General features: G+C 35.2%; 1 protein-coding gene across 2 annotated transcripts in view; it reads right to left on the bottom strand.

Moving 5' to 3' along the window:
• Positions 1 to 4,829: 4,829 nt before the first annotated feature.
• Positions 4,830 to 17,725, bottom strand: part of MON2 (MON2 homolog, regulator of endosome-to-Golgi trafficking) — a 66,110-nt gene continuing 53,214 nt past the window's right edge. For both annotated transcript variants that reach the window (XM_059472022.1, XM_059472023.1), the window contains 5 exons: positions 11,743 to 11,803; positions 10,393 to 10,516; positions 9,425 to 9,632; positions 8,084 to 8,166; positions 4,830 to 6,222 (listed from right to left, as the gene is read on the bottom strand). In XM_059472022.1, coding sequence (XP_059328005.1) covers positions 6,059 to 6,222; positions 8,084 to 8,166; positions 9,425 to 9,632; positions 10,393 to 10,516; positions 11,743 to 11,803 — 640 coding nt within the window. In that variant the 3' untranslated portion in view covers positions 4,830 to 6,058. The remainder of the gene's footprint in view (positions 6,223 to 8,083; positions 8,167 to 9,424; positions 9,633 to 10,392; positions 10,517 to 11,742; positions 11,804 to 17,725) is intronic.

The raw sequence follows: 17,725 nt of genomic DNA, 5'->3' as shown, positions 1-17,725 counted from the left end.
ATGAAAGCCAGGTTAGTTAATCTTGTGGTAGACCTCAAAATTTTAGTTACCTAAATCTCAGAAGAGAAATCTAACTTGTGCATCTCAAAGCAGAAATTCCATACTGCCTCTCCTAAGTTTATTATAGGAGGAATGATTTCTGTCAAAAGTAGCTTCTATTTAATAATGACTTAAATAAACAAGAAACTACATTTTAAGCCTGATTTTGCACCTACATACATTTCCTCTAAAATATTATTATTTCATTAGCAATTACTTAAATGTTTGTTTGCAATTAAATATAGTCCCACTAAGTCTGGTAACTTTTTAAAACTAGGGAACTAATTTTACATGGCTAAGATTACATCGCTGGTTAGATGCTAAATGGTTACATTTTATTTGAAAACATATGAGTACATTTTTTGGTAATTTAACACTTCATTGGTTTGACAAGAGCTCTGTTTGGATTCAAAGTACAATATGAAAACTGGCATTCAAAATCATCCTTAGATTGATCTCTTTTAAAAGTATTGAATACATCCATGAAATACTTTTGTTAACAAAGAGCACAGAACTAATTGTTCCTGGTTGTCACTGCCTTCAGCTTTTACAAAGAGCAGATTTTTGTTTCACAGGTCTATCCTGTGTATGGAAGAGGGAAAAAAAGGCAGAAATTGTTTGAGTTCCTAACCCATTTCCAAGTTTGACCTAGTTGTTTGAATTGAAGTGGTTAAAGTGATACTAAACTGCAAGAAAGAGCTACTACTATCAGACTGAAGTTTAGTACTTCAAAAGTTTGCTTACCACTCTATAAAAAGGGAGGGCTCATGCTACTCCATCAGTTCAGTGCATTCTCTTTGAGACCGTGACAACAAAACTGCTTAAAATTTTAACAGTGTAGTGAATATAGCTGTAACAGACATTATTAATTTTGTATTTTGAGAGAAAATATTTAATTTAAATAAGTGTTCTAAGATAAATGTTTCTCTTTCCTCATTTGTTCTAGGGCAGTACTTTGTGTAGACTCTGGAGCTCATTTTAGTGGTAAGGTAAATAACGCATTCACCAATGCTTTACCATATAATGCTTCACCAAGCCCAGAGACATGAACAGATGTTCAGTAAGTAGATTTGCAAGTAATAGTTGTGATGTACTCCACAAACCAGTTTTTTGTATGTGTACATCCCAGCAGCACGATGCACTTAATATTTCTGTCCCTTTCCATGTTTTCTCATGACAGAGGTTGATCAAAACCAGACTGCTTTCTGTGCTCTCTCTGAATTGGTGGCAATCCAGTTTTGGCTGCCATTTTTCTATGGAGCCTCTCAGCCCCACCCCTCACGACCAGGCACTGGTCTTTGATGTGATGCGGGACAGAAGTGTGAGTCTTCTGGCAAGGAAGCCAGAAATGTAAGCAATTCCTTGGCAACTTTAATTGTTCTAAGTAAGAAATAGTTACCATTAAAAATATCAGACTGAGTGATATCAGGCTTCAAGTTTCCAGCCACCACAGCCTCATCAATTTCTGCAGTCTTCAAGCAGCTTCAGCTTCAGAGATACCACTGGAGACTCGTGTCAAGTCTTAGGCAGATATTTTGTGCACAGAGGGCAGCAGGAATGACTCAGTTTGAAGATCAGGGTCTTCAGTAACAAAACTGTGAAGATGCCAGATACCTGACTTCCAAGGGCTTGCCCTTCTTACTTAAGTATTGATAATCTCTTCTGAAAACAAAACAGACAAAGGGGCCGATGCCTTCGAGTATGTTTCAACATCACAATATTTTTGATGCAAGAAAAATATGGTAGCTGTACTTAACTCATTCTTTCCATAAGGAATATATTTTAGGTGAAAAGAAAACTACACTGCTGATAAATGAGTTTATGAAGTAAGTTCTTAAGGCAGGCATCTGGATCACCAGTGGAAATAAATGTGTTAACATGGAGAAAAAAAAGCTTATCAAGCTGATCATAAAAATAAGCTTATCTGAGAGTTCCTCTAAACATAGATAATAAAGTAAATTCAAGCAATGAACAGTCTCATCTCTTGCTAGTGAAATCCTGTAGTTAGCACAGTAAACACACAGGTAAATCTTACCCTTTTTATCAGTTGTTTCATAGTCAAGGCATAAATTCTTAAATAAGGAGCTTAGAAAAAGAGGGATCAGTTTTTAGCATGTTACTCTCTGACAGACACAAGGACACCACAAAGATGATCTTAAAAATGCTGAGGTTACTCAGATTAGTTCTTTAAATCCCAGGAAGAAATTCTTCAGGCTCAGTCAATTTAACAATATGTAACCATTTTCTCTCCTGTTTCCCTTTTTCTAGGTAAGTAACAAAGGTAGTCTTTGTTACTCATATCAATTGCACAAACAATAGACTGGCAATACATTTCTGATGTTTTTGATTAGCTGCCACCATAACAAACCAAAAATTTCAATGCACAAATTGCATATAGAAACTGAGTAGCTAGCTGCAAATGTGAGGTGAAGAGCTAGTGAAAACACACAGAAATGAGCTGTACAGAAACAGATGAGTAGAAAATGTGCAAAATGTGCTTTCCTCCACCCTCCTCACAAGAACACTCATATCTTGAGCTTCTAAATGAGTTTCTGCAAAATACACTGATGACAAGTACTTGTGTTTGCCATTGTGAGGAAAAGAAAGGCGTTAGCCTCACTAAAAGTATCTTGCCTGAAAGAGTTCAAGGCCGGCTATGAGAAGATTTGCTTTTTGGCAAGAAGAAACAACTCAACCTGGGGAAAAAAAGAACTCCATCTGCAGAGTACAATGATAAACTACTCAAGTTTCACAGACATATTCTTATTTGCTCATGTAATTAAATAAGTGACCATGTGTTTCAAGTGGTTTAACGTCCAGTAACACTCCACAGTTCACCAATAAAGCAGGTGGAGAAGCAGGCTCATGTACAAGGGAAAAAAACAGATGTCCACTTAGATAACCATCTCTGATGATAAGCAAATAACTACTGTAGGTTACATCTGGGAATAAGACTTTCTGTAAGAACTTCCCAGCTTGAGATATCTGTTCTTTTTACATAACCAGTTACTATGCAATCTTAAATCCTTATGTACATTAAAGCAGTGGTCACAGCACTGAGACATACAAGTTTCCCCAAGTCACGCAAAATCTTGATATGAACGTGCTAATAATCTTATAAAAAATTTTCTCTTTGGATTCCCATCCACATCTTTTTTTAAAGTTGTGAACAAGAAGGAAAAAGGTGAATATTGTGGTTACATTTAATAAGCAATTAATTCTTATCTTCTAACTTCCAGCTGACACATTTCTATACAGTCAGCTTTAGCACTTTCCTAGCTGACTTCAGCCACACACTGCAGACCCCATCCTGAAAATGTCCACAGGTTTTAACTCTCATGACTAAGCAACCCTACAGACTTGAAATGAACTTGGACACGGGTCTACTCAACAGGTAATGTTAAATTAATTCAATTTCTTCTGGAACAAGAATTTATCTTGCTAGAAACATGTAAAATGTGAAATTTAAATATTAAAAAATGCTGCTTGCCTCAAAGAAGCCCCATGAATGCTTAGTAAAAAGTACAAATAGAAAAAAGACATTGATATTTCAAGTTGGAAGAAATATTTGAGTGTTGGACAAGAAGGCACAGTAAAAGGAGTAATTTTTGTTTACAAACAAAATTAGTCAAAACATTTTCTAAGCTAAGGAGCTCTGTTTTTAGTTTTCAAAGTATTTATACAAAATACAAAAAAACAATAATACAGTCAACCTCAGATTGCATGTCCAAAACATGCTTCAAATAGCACAGATATTATTCATTTTGTAATTAGAGGAAAGGATGGTAAGTTAGCTGATTGGTAGTTTATTTCAAAATCTTTTGAAGATCAGTTTTCATAGGTGTAAAGTAGTCTAAGGTCTAGAGTCAAGAAAGACTCATGCATCCCTTTTTGAATTACAGATAAAGATGAAGATTTGCCTCAATGAAAAATCACTGAAAAATCCATTCAAAACTAATTAGAAACAAATTCACCCATAGCTTGGATTGCACACCTAGATATTGTAAAACAAATTAATTTCCTTCTTTCCTGGCCAAGGTTTGTTTCTTTAATGATCTCAACTTATCTTCCACTAATTAGGAGAGCAGTTGTCAGGTTTTCACTTTCAGAGTATGGATGATGTCGCTACTTTTATATAAGGTCCAGTTCTGCAATATCCTGGAACTGCTCCTCCAGAGAAGGTATTTTGACATAAATTCTATTAACAAGAAACATTTGTTTCAATCATGTAAACTCTGTATTCTCTTAAAACTATTCAGGTTTGACAATTATATCCCATACAACTTTGGTCACAGAAATGTGCAAGGTCTTGAAGGCTCTTTAATATTTACCATACTTTGAAACAGAAAGCTTTTAAAAAGGACCATAAACTGGAGACTTATGGGAGCAAGCTGTATAAAGAACTGCCTGGAGAACATTATTAGTGCAGGGTAACCCTGACCAGTTTGTCACACCTTCAGCTTGAAGCTTCTACAGCTTTTACACCTATTCACATGTACCAATCAGTGTTCATTGAGCGAGGAAAGTGCAAAGCAAACAGATGTAATACCATTTCTTATGCATGACAATTTTTTAATATCTACAAAAGACTTGAAGAAATAAAATCCTAAAGGTAAGCTCTGAAATCCATAGAAAGGCACCGGTCTTTTTTTTTTTTCCACATTTGGCCTTTGTGCTTTCACATCACAGATTAAAAATGTGAATACAGGTGAAACATTATTGAAATCAAAATTCATTAAATAAGAGTTTAAATGCTAGATCACAAACTTTAAAAACAATACCATTAAAAGTGGTTTGCTTCAATTGTGTATTATGTTAAAATTAAACAAATTCACATTTATTTAATGACAAATTTTACTGCATTTCTAACTGAGTATCTATCTTCAAAAATACACTTCTTCATGGTTTTTATCAGACACAGTTTATAATTAAAAGATTAGAACAATTTTTTGGGGTTGAAAAGACACTTAAAATTATTGAACAAAATATCACAGCCAAGTATTTTAGGTATTTGAACTTGCCTTTTCTGGCTCATGATTCAAAGACTGATACTTGCCAAGAAGGTCAAACAAGGCTAACAACCCTCAAATATGTTTGCTTTATTTTTAAAGCAAGGCTGCAACTGCAAAAATGGATAGAGTTAAGTAGAACAAAAATCTTGAAACAAATTTATTATGAAGTGAGGTATGGTAGTGTTGAAGTGCTACAGTGGATTTGTGCATATTCAAACTTATTTCAGGTCAACTACTCTGAAATTTGAGATCAGCAGACTGTGACTGCTTGTTTCAATCTTTTGTTATATGACCCTTTGCAGATGTCCAATGGCCACAAAGAAGATACATTCAATTAAGCAAAAACTAACATGATCAGATATGAATGAGCATATCTGGCAATTTAGAAGGCAAACTGTAAGTAAAAATGCAAGCATACAACTTATTCATAATAAATACATTTTCAAGCATTTGACATTATCAATATTTTTAAAAGAATTTAAATAATAAATGCAACTATTTTATACATAACTGTACCATTTATTATACACACAAGTATATCAGTTCCCTTTGTTTACAAAGGCTGGTTACAGATATATGGAATGTTACAGTACCATCTTGCATAAAATTTTAGTACAATTCGTACTTCAAAAAAGGGTGCAAAACACCAGCCTAATAAATCTGACTGAATTGAAATATTTTTAATTACATCATTAACACATACACAACAAGCTGTACATAAGCCCACTTTTCAATCACCACTTCAAGATACTGTAGCAAGTACATTAGATTATAAATGATTCCAACTAGTCAATTAAATTTATTAAAGGTTTGCACTGCTACTCACTCTGGAACCTTTGAGATAAAGCCTGTATTCACAACTTACTGAGCTCTTGTTAGTACAGTTAAGAGGCAGTCAGCACTGGTTGCCAAAGTACTAGTCAAAAGAGATTTCCTCAGAGAAACTTCACCCAGGAGCAGACATTTTTGGATATTCCCTTCAAGAATAAAAAAGAAGTTTTATGGGGTCAAGACTCTCCATTCTGTACCTTGGCTGCTGGTGGATGCATGAAGTCCTTAAAGGGAACCAGTGCCTCCTTCAAAGCAGAGCACACTTCTGAGGATGAGCAGGTGATACATTCTACTAAAGTCGGGTACAAGGCAATAACTTGTGCCCATGTGCTAGAATCAACTGCAGGGAAGAAAGAACAGATTGAGTCACTTACCACTGTCCAAATACTGACAACAGATTTTTTCCAATACCTTCTAGGAAATGGCAGATTCACAGCGTGCCTAAACATAGGTACTTAATGCTGTACTATGGCATCCACGCAGGGCACTCGGACATGGGCCAGGATTTCTGCAGGAAAATGTTTGTTTTTTCAGCTGCAGCCAGAGGCCATATGGGATAATATCCTTAAAGTAGTGCTACACACCTGTGTTTCTACATATGAGTCCTTCAGTGTGTCTTTGGGATGAAGAACTGACAAATTTAAGATAATACTTCAATCTGTAATACACGTGTTTTCTGCCTGCTTTTCTCAGCTATTGACAGAAAATTGAACTGGATGCAGATTTCACTTTTGGAAAATTGTCAGCAGTGAGACTTTCTATTGACTTCAGATAATTTCAGAATACAAGAGCTATAGAAAGCAAAAGTAAAAAACACTGGACAAAGACAAAAAATATCCATGGTAAAGTTTTGTTTGTCCAACAAGTAAAATTAAACATTGTAGCATGATTCTTATTATAATGTCACTTCCTTGGTTATTTCTGTTTTAGCTCTGCTTTCAAAAGAGAACAAACCCCAAATCAGACATTAATAATTACCTTAAATAAATAAAATTGTTAAAAGGTAGACGTGAGAGTGAAGTGATTCTGCCATTTGTCCAGTAGTTCTCTTTCTAAGAAAGTGTGGGAGGTTTGGCAAGCACTACTGCATATGGACAAGGGGAAGAATGTCTCTCATTGCAGGAAGAGAGATGTGGGGAACAGTCCAGCTGATTCAGCTTCTCTGCTTCTCTAAGAGGAAGACCCACCAGAGCAGCACTTCAGTGCTTCAGGGTTAGCCAAAAGGCTTTCTGCATCCTGGCATAGTTCTACCTGCACACTTTGGCCATGAAACCTTGGAAACCACATCATCATAACTCAGTGATTATACAAATGAGGCACTGCCTTTTTCTAGAAACCCACCTGCCTGTGTTTTTCTGGAAAGGCTGGTTTGTTTGTTTGTTTGTTTGGGAATTATAAAGGTTGGTTTTTTTCTGTTCCTCCTAATATCAAAAGCAGGGAGGTAGAGGGAAATGTTGTATACACAATTCTGACAGAATTTGAGAGTCCAATACAATGGACTTAACCAAAGACTCATGATTAAGTTTCCTTCCAAGAACTCTACACAAATACCAGAGGTGCAGCTTACAGGAGGAACAGGATAGCTAATTATAAATGAAGTCTTTCATTAGATTCAGCCCTTTAAATAAATCTGTCAAACATTTACTCAGGCATCCATGACCTAAGCTCAGTCCAGGGGACAGAAAATAATAGTGCAGGAAGAGAGGGAAAAGCAAGACCATGAGTGCAAGTATCTACCAGCCTGTCCATGCATTTAACTTGCATACCCCTTTAACTGCAGAGTGCACCCATGTGTACATGATCCATAACAACCTAAAAAGGTATCATGAGAAGGAAAAAAGGATCTATCCAGGCTTCATATTTTTAAGAATTCCATTAATATTTTATGGAACAAGGTTTTTTCTTTGTTTTCAGAAGACACTGAACTTTATCTAATAAAGGACACCATAAATTGACATTTTCTCTTTTATTGAACATATACTTTTATGTCCTTATACTTTTAGTCATACTCGAAAAACTTTGTGGGGTTTCTTGCCATCTACCTGTCACCTACATATACAAAGAATTACAGAATACTGACTCTTACAGAGTATACTTTTTTTCAAATTTCTGTGAACACTACTAAAAGAAATAATAAATCCATCTTTGGGGCAGATATAATGTTACCTTGTTTGGAACAATGTTATTTAACAATAACTTACCATTTTCAGGTTGAGTCTTTTTAAGTGAATCTATGAGAGTACTGACAGCTTTTAAAACAAATATGATTTCTGTTACTTGCTGCCTACAAATGAAAAAAATGCAAACAGTCAACTACTCGTTTTTGTTTCAAGAATGTACATTTTATAGAAAAAGTTTCCCACTATCATTGCTGTTGTCTCATCTAGGACAGCTTTAACTTTGATACTGGAAACAGTAACACCATACAAATCTCAATCTGAAAATACTTGTTGGAATCCTGGATGCTGAGAATTTTAAACTTTCTGTGCTTAAAGGCACAGACCCACAAGAGAACACTGCATTTGACCTCAGGCTGTGAAGAAGGCTTCCAGAATTGATTGATAGTACTGGGATTACGGGTATGTAGTTGATAAGAAGCATGTAATAACACAGGGTGGAAAATTTAAGAGTTTGGTATTTTAGAATGTAGAAATAAATATGAAGCAAGATGGAGGTTTTAGGGTGGAGGCAGGCTATTCTTCTTTACCTTCTTCTTCATGGGTTTGGGTGTAATTGGACAGAAAAGTCTGCATTGTGGGCTTCCAGGGATCAGTTATTGGGTTAAAAGGGAAAATAATCTAGGTGTCACTTAATTGGATAGTTTAGCTTTAAAAGACCTTGTAACAAGAGATAGTTAGCCATTTTGTGCCTTGCTAATGAAACACTGCTGAACTCATGGTTGTGAGAGTGTTTCACTGAGAAGAAATAATAAACACTTGAGTCTGAATGTGAACTACTGTCTCAAGTGCCTTCAATCCAGACCCACAGAAATCAATACACTCCTATCAAAATACATGATAAGGCTAACAAAGATAATCAATTTCCACACTCATGATCAAAACCTTCAGAAGTGAAGTGAATTTCAAGTAAATTCCCATTTTAAAGAATTTCCTAGTTTTCTGATCTAATTGTTCTATTTCAAGAACAATTACTTGAGTAATGATTCTCAATATTGCTGTCTGGATATTTCATTTTTGCGGAGATTCTACTCACCTTTTAATTCAGAAACTACATATAGCTCTAATGGGAATAAAAGGAAATCAGATTTCAGAAATATAATGCTAAGATATCAGAAATATTGTTTCAGTGACTGAAACCCATTTAACAGCACAGAATATGGCCACTGTTACTTGGAGTTTTTTTAAAAAAAACGGGGTACCAGCATTTTTTTTGAGATATCTTCCCCTAAACATTTCCCTGCCTTTTAAATTTCATTCTCTCCTAGCCCCCTCATTTTTTTCATGACTAAGTGATATGTGAATGCAAACTTCTCCTCATAAAGTCCTGGTAATACCTTTATTTTCTAAAGACAATGCCCATACCGTGGAAGAGGACATTTCCCACTCAATCTCTCATCTTCTATGTAGCGATGCAATACATCTTGTGACCTTTTCAAGAGCACAGAAAGTGCCATTCTAGAGATGTAGCCTTCTTGAGGAGTTGTGACTTTATTACTGAATGAAAACTGGAGCAGTGTTTCAAAACACACCTTAGAAAACTCTTCTCTCATTCGAATATCTATTTCGGCTTCTGTCAAAGTAAAATGATGCATTTCAATTGGGCATTGTGCATGATGCTGCATTTCAATCTGCTTATTACATGCTGAGAAAAGGTTATCACCCTAGTATTAAAAATATTAACAGTGATAAGAACAAATATTAAGAATATATTCTAAGAAAAAAAGACTGTGCAAAAATCACAATAGTTCTGAACATAAGAGATGAATTATGACACATTATCAGTAACATACCACATACCTGACATTAATTAAAAATACATTAAATAATTTTAAAACAGCAAACATTCCTACATCATAAATACTCATATTTGGAACAGTACAATTCAAGTCTTTTTTTATGTAATGGCTTATGTTCACTTTTTTCATCTTTCCAAAAACCCCTACAAATGTTTTTTCTTAAAGACAGAGAAGGTATCTGGCTAGGTACACCATATAGTTACACTAGGGTCATTTAGGTTTTAAGAACAGGATGTCCGTCTTACAATTGTCTGAAATTATTATTAGAACTGGCACAAAGGAAAATAAACTATGTAGAAAGTAACACAAGTTCAATATGATACTGTCCAAGCTGTAATGAAGCAATTTTTTAAAAACTGCAAGGAAAGCTTGGCAACTTCCACAAAATATAATTTATTTAAGAAGTTGAATATCAAACAGTCTGTACTGAATACATGCCAGGGAACTTCAAGCCTTTATCATAAGCACACTGAACATTTTAATTATTTCCTAGTAGATTTAAACACTGTAATTTTTGTCATTGAGGTACCATACCTGTAAAGGAGGATGACTGAGAATGTATTGAGCCTTTATTGAGCATAGTCATTATCTGACCAACAAATTCCTTAGGAATAAAATTAGCATATGGCAGTATCTCTGTGCTGATAAGCTGCACCACCTAAAATAAATTACATATATTTATATAGGTTTTCTAAATACTGTAAATCTAGTATGAAGAAACAGTTAACAGGAGAGAAAGGCCTAATTAGACTTCACAAAATCTTCTATTGCTAGCATTGGAAATTTGCAGATATGTCCTAAAGTGTGGTCTTGCATGGGACATTAAATTTGAAATAAAAACCTATCCCCTGCCACTTTGGCCAAAGTTTCTGATCAGATTTCAAATGACATTTGAAGTACATTCTTCAAGTCAAATGCATGGTTTTGAAAAGAGAAGATTTACCATTAGGAATCTCTCTCCCTCCACCCCACTTCAATATCCTCTCTCTGACATTAACACACATACCCATCCCTGATAATGTGGTATCTGCAAAGCAGAACAAGTGTGTTAATTATCCAAACCAGCTTAAGGCAGTACATTTGAACAGAAATGCTCTCTATCCTTGTCTTGGTGCTCCCATTCAGGAACAAAATATGTTTAGATCTCCATAAATTAATGCATTAGATTTGGGGGTTCTGCTCACTGCAAGCAGAACCACTCTCACTTTTCATCCATATAAATTTGTGTTCCAGCCACCCCTCTGGAAAGATGATGGGTGATGAAACCACAGATACTGCCATGTCTTCTCTTCTTTTGCTTTGTATCCCTATCTCTGTTATGCCACATTTTTTGTCCTGGAGTGCAAGGAGAGAAGTCCCTCCTTATTTCAGGTATCATCTTCTCCTAATTTTCTTCAGCCTTATACAACCAAACATACAGCAATCTCTGTGCTGTACAAACTACACATAGCTTCTTCATTTATGCCAAAGCTTCTTTTTGCTGACCATACCCTCAACACAGAAAGCATTCATTTCAGGTTTAATTCTCAGTTTTCTCTGTGGTCTACAATTACCAGCGTAAATGCTCAGCAATAACATTAATAAATAAGGATACATAATAAGCTAGAGTCAGAAATGCATTTTGGTTTAGCCAGTCTATCCTGTTTTGAAGTTGAGATGACAAGAAATACTTTTTGGCATCCCACTTCCTACTTTTTGCATCACCCTGAAGCAGCTGAATTCTGGACCTATGAATTTCCTGTCTTGCTTTCAAAAATGAAAACAGTATCACAGAAAAAGTAATGAAACAGTAACTTTTCAAGAAATTATTTCAGAACAAAATGCAACTTGTGAATGTCACAAATTTGTTAATCTTAACAGCATTATTTGTTTTAGGCTCCTTACCTCAACATCAATACTCTCATTCTTCTGAAATTCTTGAATTGAGAGATTATCAGGAGGTGTACTAAAAATAAACATACTACGTTACACTTTAAATTTACTACATAAGGAGATAAGTATGGGAAAGTGCATTACATTTACAGTTATTACATGCATCAAGTTGGTACTATTGTATGGTAATGATTAATGATCACAAGGTCAGGTTGGATGGGGGCTTTAAGCAACCTAGTCTTTTCTCTCACGATGACAAAAATACTTTTGAGTTCCAATGGTACATCTTTAAATTTTTTTTAATTTTACATTTTCTTCTATATTAATGAAACATTTTTCATTAATGGGGTATTACCATGTCCTTTTCCCCTGCTAACAGAAATGATGCATTTGTTCTCATTTTAATGAATTTTATAAAAAGAAAAAGCCATTTTATAAACAATAGTTTTGAAGAAATTTAGAACTTTTCTGACTTCTTCCATTATATATATATATATATATGAATTTGTTTTCAGATGAAATGTCCAGAAGTGATTCAACAGACCCTGTGCTGGGTAGTTCAGAGCTAAGCAGAGGTTCACAGGCAAGGCAGCTGCCCAGGATAGGACTGTGGACCTGTGCCAATCTTGTCCTCATAAGAGTACTCATCCGGGCCTGTTTCCTCTGTCCCACTGCCAATTTTAATGAAAGTTTAAGAACCTTGAAGGTTTTGAAATCTCAAAAATTCAAATCTGATTCGTTTAGCTGACAGACATTTTGTTTTGCGTGATTTTTTTCTTCCAGTGCCCCTGTATGTTGCTGACAAAGAAGATTTTTCTAAGATAGGCTTTTTCCCCATCTTCTGAATACTCTGCATAACATACTGAAGATCAGTCTTCATATCTACAGCTAAATTTCAGTTTTGACAACTAGGAATGTTTTATGTATGCACCAATGTTTCTGCTTAAAAAATAAATATATCTCTGCTCTTCAAAGAGACTTTATGCAGATAAAGTCTAGATCACTTTATCTATAAAACAGACATGTGTTACATGTATGAATAAAAGAATAAAATATTAAATTATTGTATTTATTACTGGGTTGTGTATTAGGGAGTCAGGAAGTTTGGAATTTTATGTTGAAAACATAGAATAGAATAAAATATTAAGTAGCTGTTCAATCAGTACCTTTTCTAACACACAAAGCTGTTAAGTATGCAAAACCTTTTGATAATAATTTAAGTTATTATAATGCATAGAAATGCAGGTCATGTTGAAATACATGGGAAGATTTCAGACTGGCACTTTCCAATTTACGACTCACTCTCTGAGCTGAGGTTTACTTAAAGAGGTGTTCAGGCTTTTCTGCCCAGTCATCCATACCTGATCTACCTTACCTACTAAAGATTATGGTACATATTTGTTCATGTAGCAAATTATTCCCAAGTAAATAGATTTTTGTCTGTGTAGATACACCTATTTGGGGGCCAAATGCTTTGCTGTTCTGGCACAACATATCCAAACTGGAGGGTCAGGAGCCAGAAAAGATATGAGTGTGATGCAGCAGCTTTCCTCAGAGAGGAAAGAGCTCCCAGCCCCTGCCCACTGAACAGGGAGGGCTTCAGAGCCAAGAGCAAAGACCTAACAAGCACCCAGAGCCCTGCTGTGCACAGCACTGTGCTCAGAAGCATCTTTTGGGAAAGTATTGATTTAATTCCCTCGTGTGAGCATAGACTTCTGCTCTAATAAATTATATATATACACACACACACATATTTGGTGAATTTTATTGTATATAATGGCATGACATGCCTCTATGAAAGCCTCTGGGAAAGAAGAACATTATGAAGTAATAAACATACCAGCTTCTTACTGGAAGACAATTTTGTGTAAATTATGTTATATGAAATGTATTAATTTTAAATGTCGTCTTGATTTATGACAAAAATCAAGATTACTGAGTCACCTCAACTGTAGTTTGCGCTATTTTTTTTTTAAAAGCTGAAACTTCTGGCTTAGAAAGCACTAATGCTGTGACAGTAACATTTTCCTTTTTCATTTACCTGGGCTCTCCTGGCTATATTTGAAATTTCTTGTTGTACAAAGCTGCAGAGAGAATTTCTGCTGTGCTTTGTACTTTTTAAACATCATTGAGTATCACCTCTCATTTAAGATCCATAGCTGGCTTGAAATTCTGTTCCTATCCAAAAGACAGAGGTGGAACACTATTTTAAATACAGCTACTCACAGAGCTTTAGGGGTTTAAGGGTTCAAACTACAGTGGCCTCTTGTCTAATCAATGCCAACTCAGTTTCAATGCCAGAAGCAATATTAGACTATCTACATATATGATTTCTAGGACCACGGTGACTAGAAGAGTTATGAGTTAGATCAGAAAAATGTTTCAAATATTGGTTTAAAATTTTGGACATCAGTGAAATAATTTCATTTTCCTCCCCAGTGCTCAGCTAGGTAGAAACTTGGAGAACATACATACAAAAATAAGGCAATGTGCACTGGCATATTTTAATGTAAACTAAAGGAAAAAAACCTAATCAAATCTGTTATGCAGTGTTGCTAGGAAGACTGACTGCATTAAGGCTTTTGTGAGTCTTACAGAGATGCAGATGTTTCATATTTAGAACCATCCCAGCAGTCCTAAATCAGGCTTGGAGAATAAAGATTTGAAGACGAGATACAAAAGGAAGCCATTTATCTAGCTTTGCATATAGCCTGGACAGACAACAGCACAGAACATCTAGAACATTTAATAGTGGAAAATGTGGAGTATGAAAATGTATCAAGACTGAAGGAAGAAAAGGAAGGGGGATTTGGTGACATAACATTCCAGTTTCATTGAAACAAAGAGCCTAGGAAAAATTACAGAATGCCAGCATATCAAAGTGGATTTTCAGTTCTAACCATATTCAGGTCTAACTGCATATATCTAACTATTCCTGTTACAAGAGGTGACATGTTAGAGGATGCTAAAAATCCAGATAATGCAGTAATGGGGTTACTCTGTCTCGCTGTCAGCCTCTTGGGGGGTCAACTGAACTTCATTTCCCAAATTCTTTGTGCTTTGAAACCTTTTCAATCTATGCTGGTCTTAGTGAGATTTGTACACTCCTGCACCTAACTTAATAACCTTTCTGTCCTGTGTGACACATTTGCAAGTTGGAAAGCCACCAGAGATGACCTGACTCACAGCTGCAGTAAAGCCATTTGACAGGTTCAGCAGGGTTACTAAAACCAATTCAAATTTACAAGTCACAAATCTAACTAAAACCACTCTCCTCTTCTCAGCTGTGGCTTGGTTAATTGATTTGGTGTTATGGACAAAAATGCAAGTAGTTCCATAATTTTAAAAAACACAAGTCATTGTTAATATAAATAAATAGGAAACACAACAAAACCAGTTCTATACCACCTAGCTGTCCTTAAATAAAGGATTAATATGGATTGTTGGAAAGTACATTCTCACTGCCTTCCCTTGCAACCTGAAGGATGACATGCATGTCAACTCAGCAATAAATTTTAGCTGTTATTTTCAAAACAGTGAATAGATTCTCTCAAATTACCCGGGAATAAGGCCCCACTATGACTAGTGTATGTTTTCTATTAGAATTACAAAAAAAAAAAAAAAAGAAAGCACGCACTAAATTTGAAAATTCTGAATTCAACTTCCTTACAAGTGGAACAACCACAAATTTAAGAGACTAAGTAAACTGCATTTATAAACCACTAGAAGACACAATTCAGCAAATTTCAAACCAAAAAGGACAGGTTGCTTTACTTGCCAAGGGTAGTCTCATAGCATCTTGCACAGAGTGCAGAAAGATTTTAGCAGAGGAAATCAGAAGAGAATTACCTCAATGGGGGGAACTTCCACAGCTCTCTCTAGAGCCCTCCTTGCATCACAGCGAGAGAGATATGCCTCAGTAGCAATATGGGGAGGAGGAGGAGAACGAGGAGGACGAAGAAAAGGAAAAGTGACTGCTATTACTAATTGTCCTGACTAGTGGAATGAGGAAGAAGTATTCCCTTTTCAGCTTTAATGCTTTATGGGAGCACAAGGCTCAGGCTGATAGAAAGAACAGAAAATCTATCTATCTATCCTAAAGATAGCAAGGGACAACCATATGCAGGACAACCATACACTTGGAAGGTAAACTGCTGTTTAGAAAAAGATGAGCATTAGGGAGGTAAAAAAAAACAACCCCAGACATTCTGTAGCCACACAAAATACAACTACATAAGCAAAATTAATCTACTCAAAAGAAGCCTGGAAAGCATAATGATAGTGGCCATTAATTACACTAACAGGTCAAATTATCTTGCTGTAGCCATGTGGTTCTACAATATACCAGCCTATTTTTAAAGTTTAAATTAATTTAAAGCACTAAAGTTTTAAGTGAAAAAAAAGTTTCCTACACTTCCCTAAAGACACCTTTAATTAGGATGAAAAAATTTTCTCTAAAACACATTTTGTATTTTAAATTATAGTATACACTCTGGTTGCTAAAGAGGCAAAACCAGACTTAAGTCAAGACAGACATCATAAGGCATCATAAATATTAACACAAGTACTATTTTTTCTTCTAACTCCAGACAGTATTTGTCCATACATGATAAACAACAAAAGGCATTAGATTTAACATAAAGAGTAATAGTTTCTAGCAAGCAACACATTAAGATGAAATTTCTACATTTGAAATAATATTCAAGTAAAGTATAAATTGCTCACTGTAAATTAAACATATTTGTTATAGACAAACAGATTTGGCCAAAAAGTCATGCAGATGATCGTGGATTATCCTGAATTACACTAAAGAGCTGGAATAATTTTGCTTCCCTGAATTTATGACCAATTAATACCAGGAAGCTCTAGCAGTACTAGTCTTGTTCAGCTAAGAATATGCAAAACAGAAATGTTTAATTTGCTTTGCAAATATTTAGGAAAAATTAAATTACAATAAATAGTAATATGTATTTCCAAAGCAACTTTTAAGTGAACATATGCTCTTCTACAATAACGTGAAAAACCTTCATCTGAATTCTGATCACCCAACAGTGATATAGATTATAGAGTGTTAACTGACGTGGACTGCCTGTCTCAGAATGGAAGCAAGAATACTAACTCCTAACTCACGCTGAAAAGAAAACCAAGCAAGATACTGCAAGGATTAATTAAAGAGGTAGTGAAGCATAAAATAAAAACTTGGATGACTGAAGCGCCTTTTATGCCATCATGGATGACCTTTTCTATTTTAAGGTCCTCCTACTTCATAGAATTTTTTCCAAGGAAATGCAAAAACAATAGGAAGGTTTTTCACCTGATTGCCTTCCTATCAATTCAATGGGAATACTACTGATGATATTCCAAACCCATTCATTATTATGCATTTATGCCTTTCCACTAGTGACACATGTGTCTCTAAAGTAAATTTTCTTTTTTTTTTTTTTTTTGGGCAAGCTGGTATTTATCCATCATTAGTAAATACAGCTGTGTTTGGTTGCTGACTTTTGTGTGTTTCAAAACTAAACACACAGCATATTAGTGTAAGGCACTGAAGAACCTTACTGTTTTCTGTTCAAAAGAAAGATTTATTTGTAACTGAAAATATTTTTCATGTTCCACCTTGTTTTTTATTCTAAAACACCATCAGATATATTTAAACTACTCCTAAAAGATGCTTGTCCACAGACGTTTACAGAAGATGGAAATTCCATACCACTCCTAAGCAATTATCTAAAATACCTAACCTTCCTTAGAGTAAAAGATTCTCTTAGTGTCTAACCTAGAAAATCTTTGCTGTACGGAAACAAGTTTTTACCCATTGCCAAGGGACAAAAAAATTCTTCTCTGAAGCAAGCTTTTATTATATTCTGAAAATTTACAATGTTTTGCTAATGTTGTAGTCTTTTATTTGAACAAATAGATCAAAGGCTGGGCTGGATGGGGATCTGAGCAACCTGGTCTAGTAGAGGGTGTCCTGCCCATGGCAGGCTGTCTG

This window comes from Ammospiza nelsoni, chromosome 5 (assembly GCF_027579445.1).
Source record: "Ammospiza nelsoni isolate bAmmNel1 chromosome 5, bAmmNel1.pri, whole genome shotgun sequence".
In the NCBI taxonomy this organism is placed as follows: domain Eukaryota; kingdom Metazoa; phylum Chordata; class Aves; order Passeriformes; family Passerellidae; genus Ammospiza; species Ammospiza nelsoni.
The sequence above is the reverse complement of the archived record's forward strand: the minus strand, read 5'-3'. Positions and strand labels throughout refer to the sequence as shown.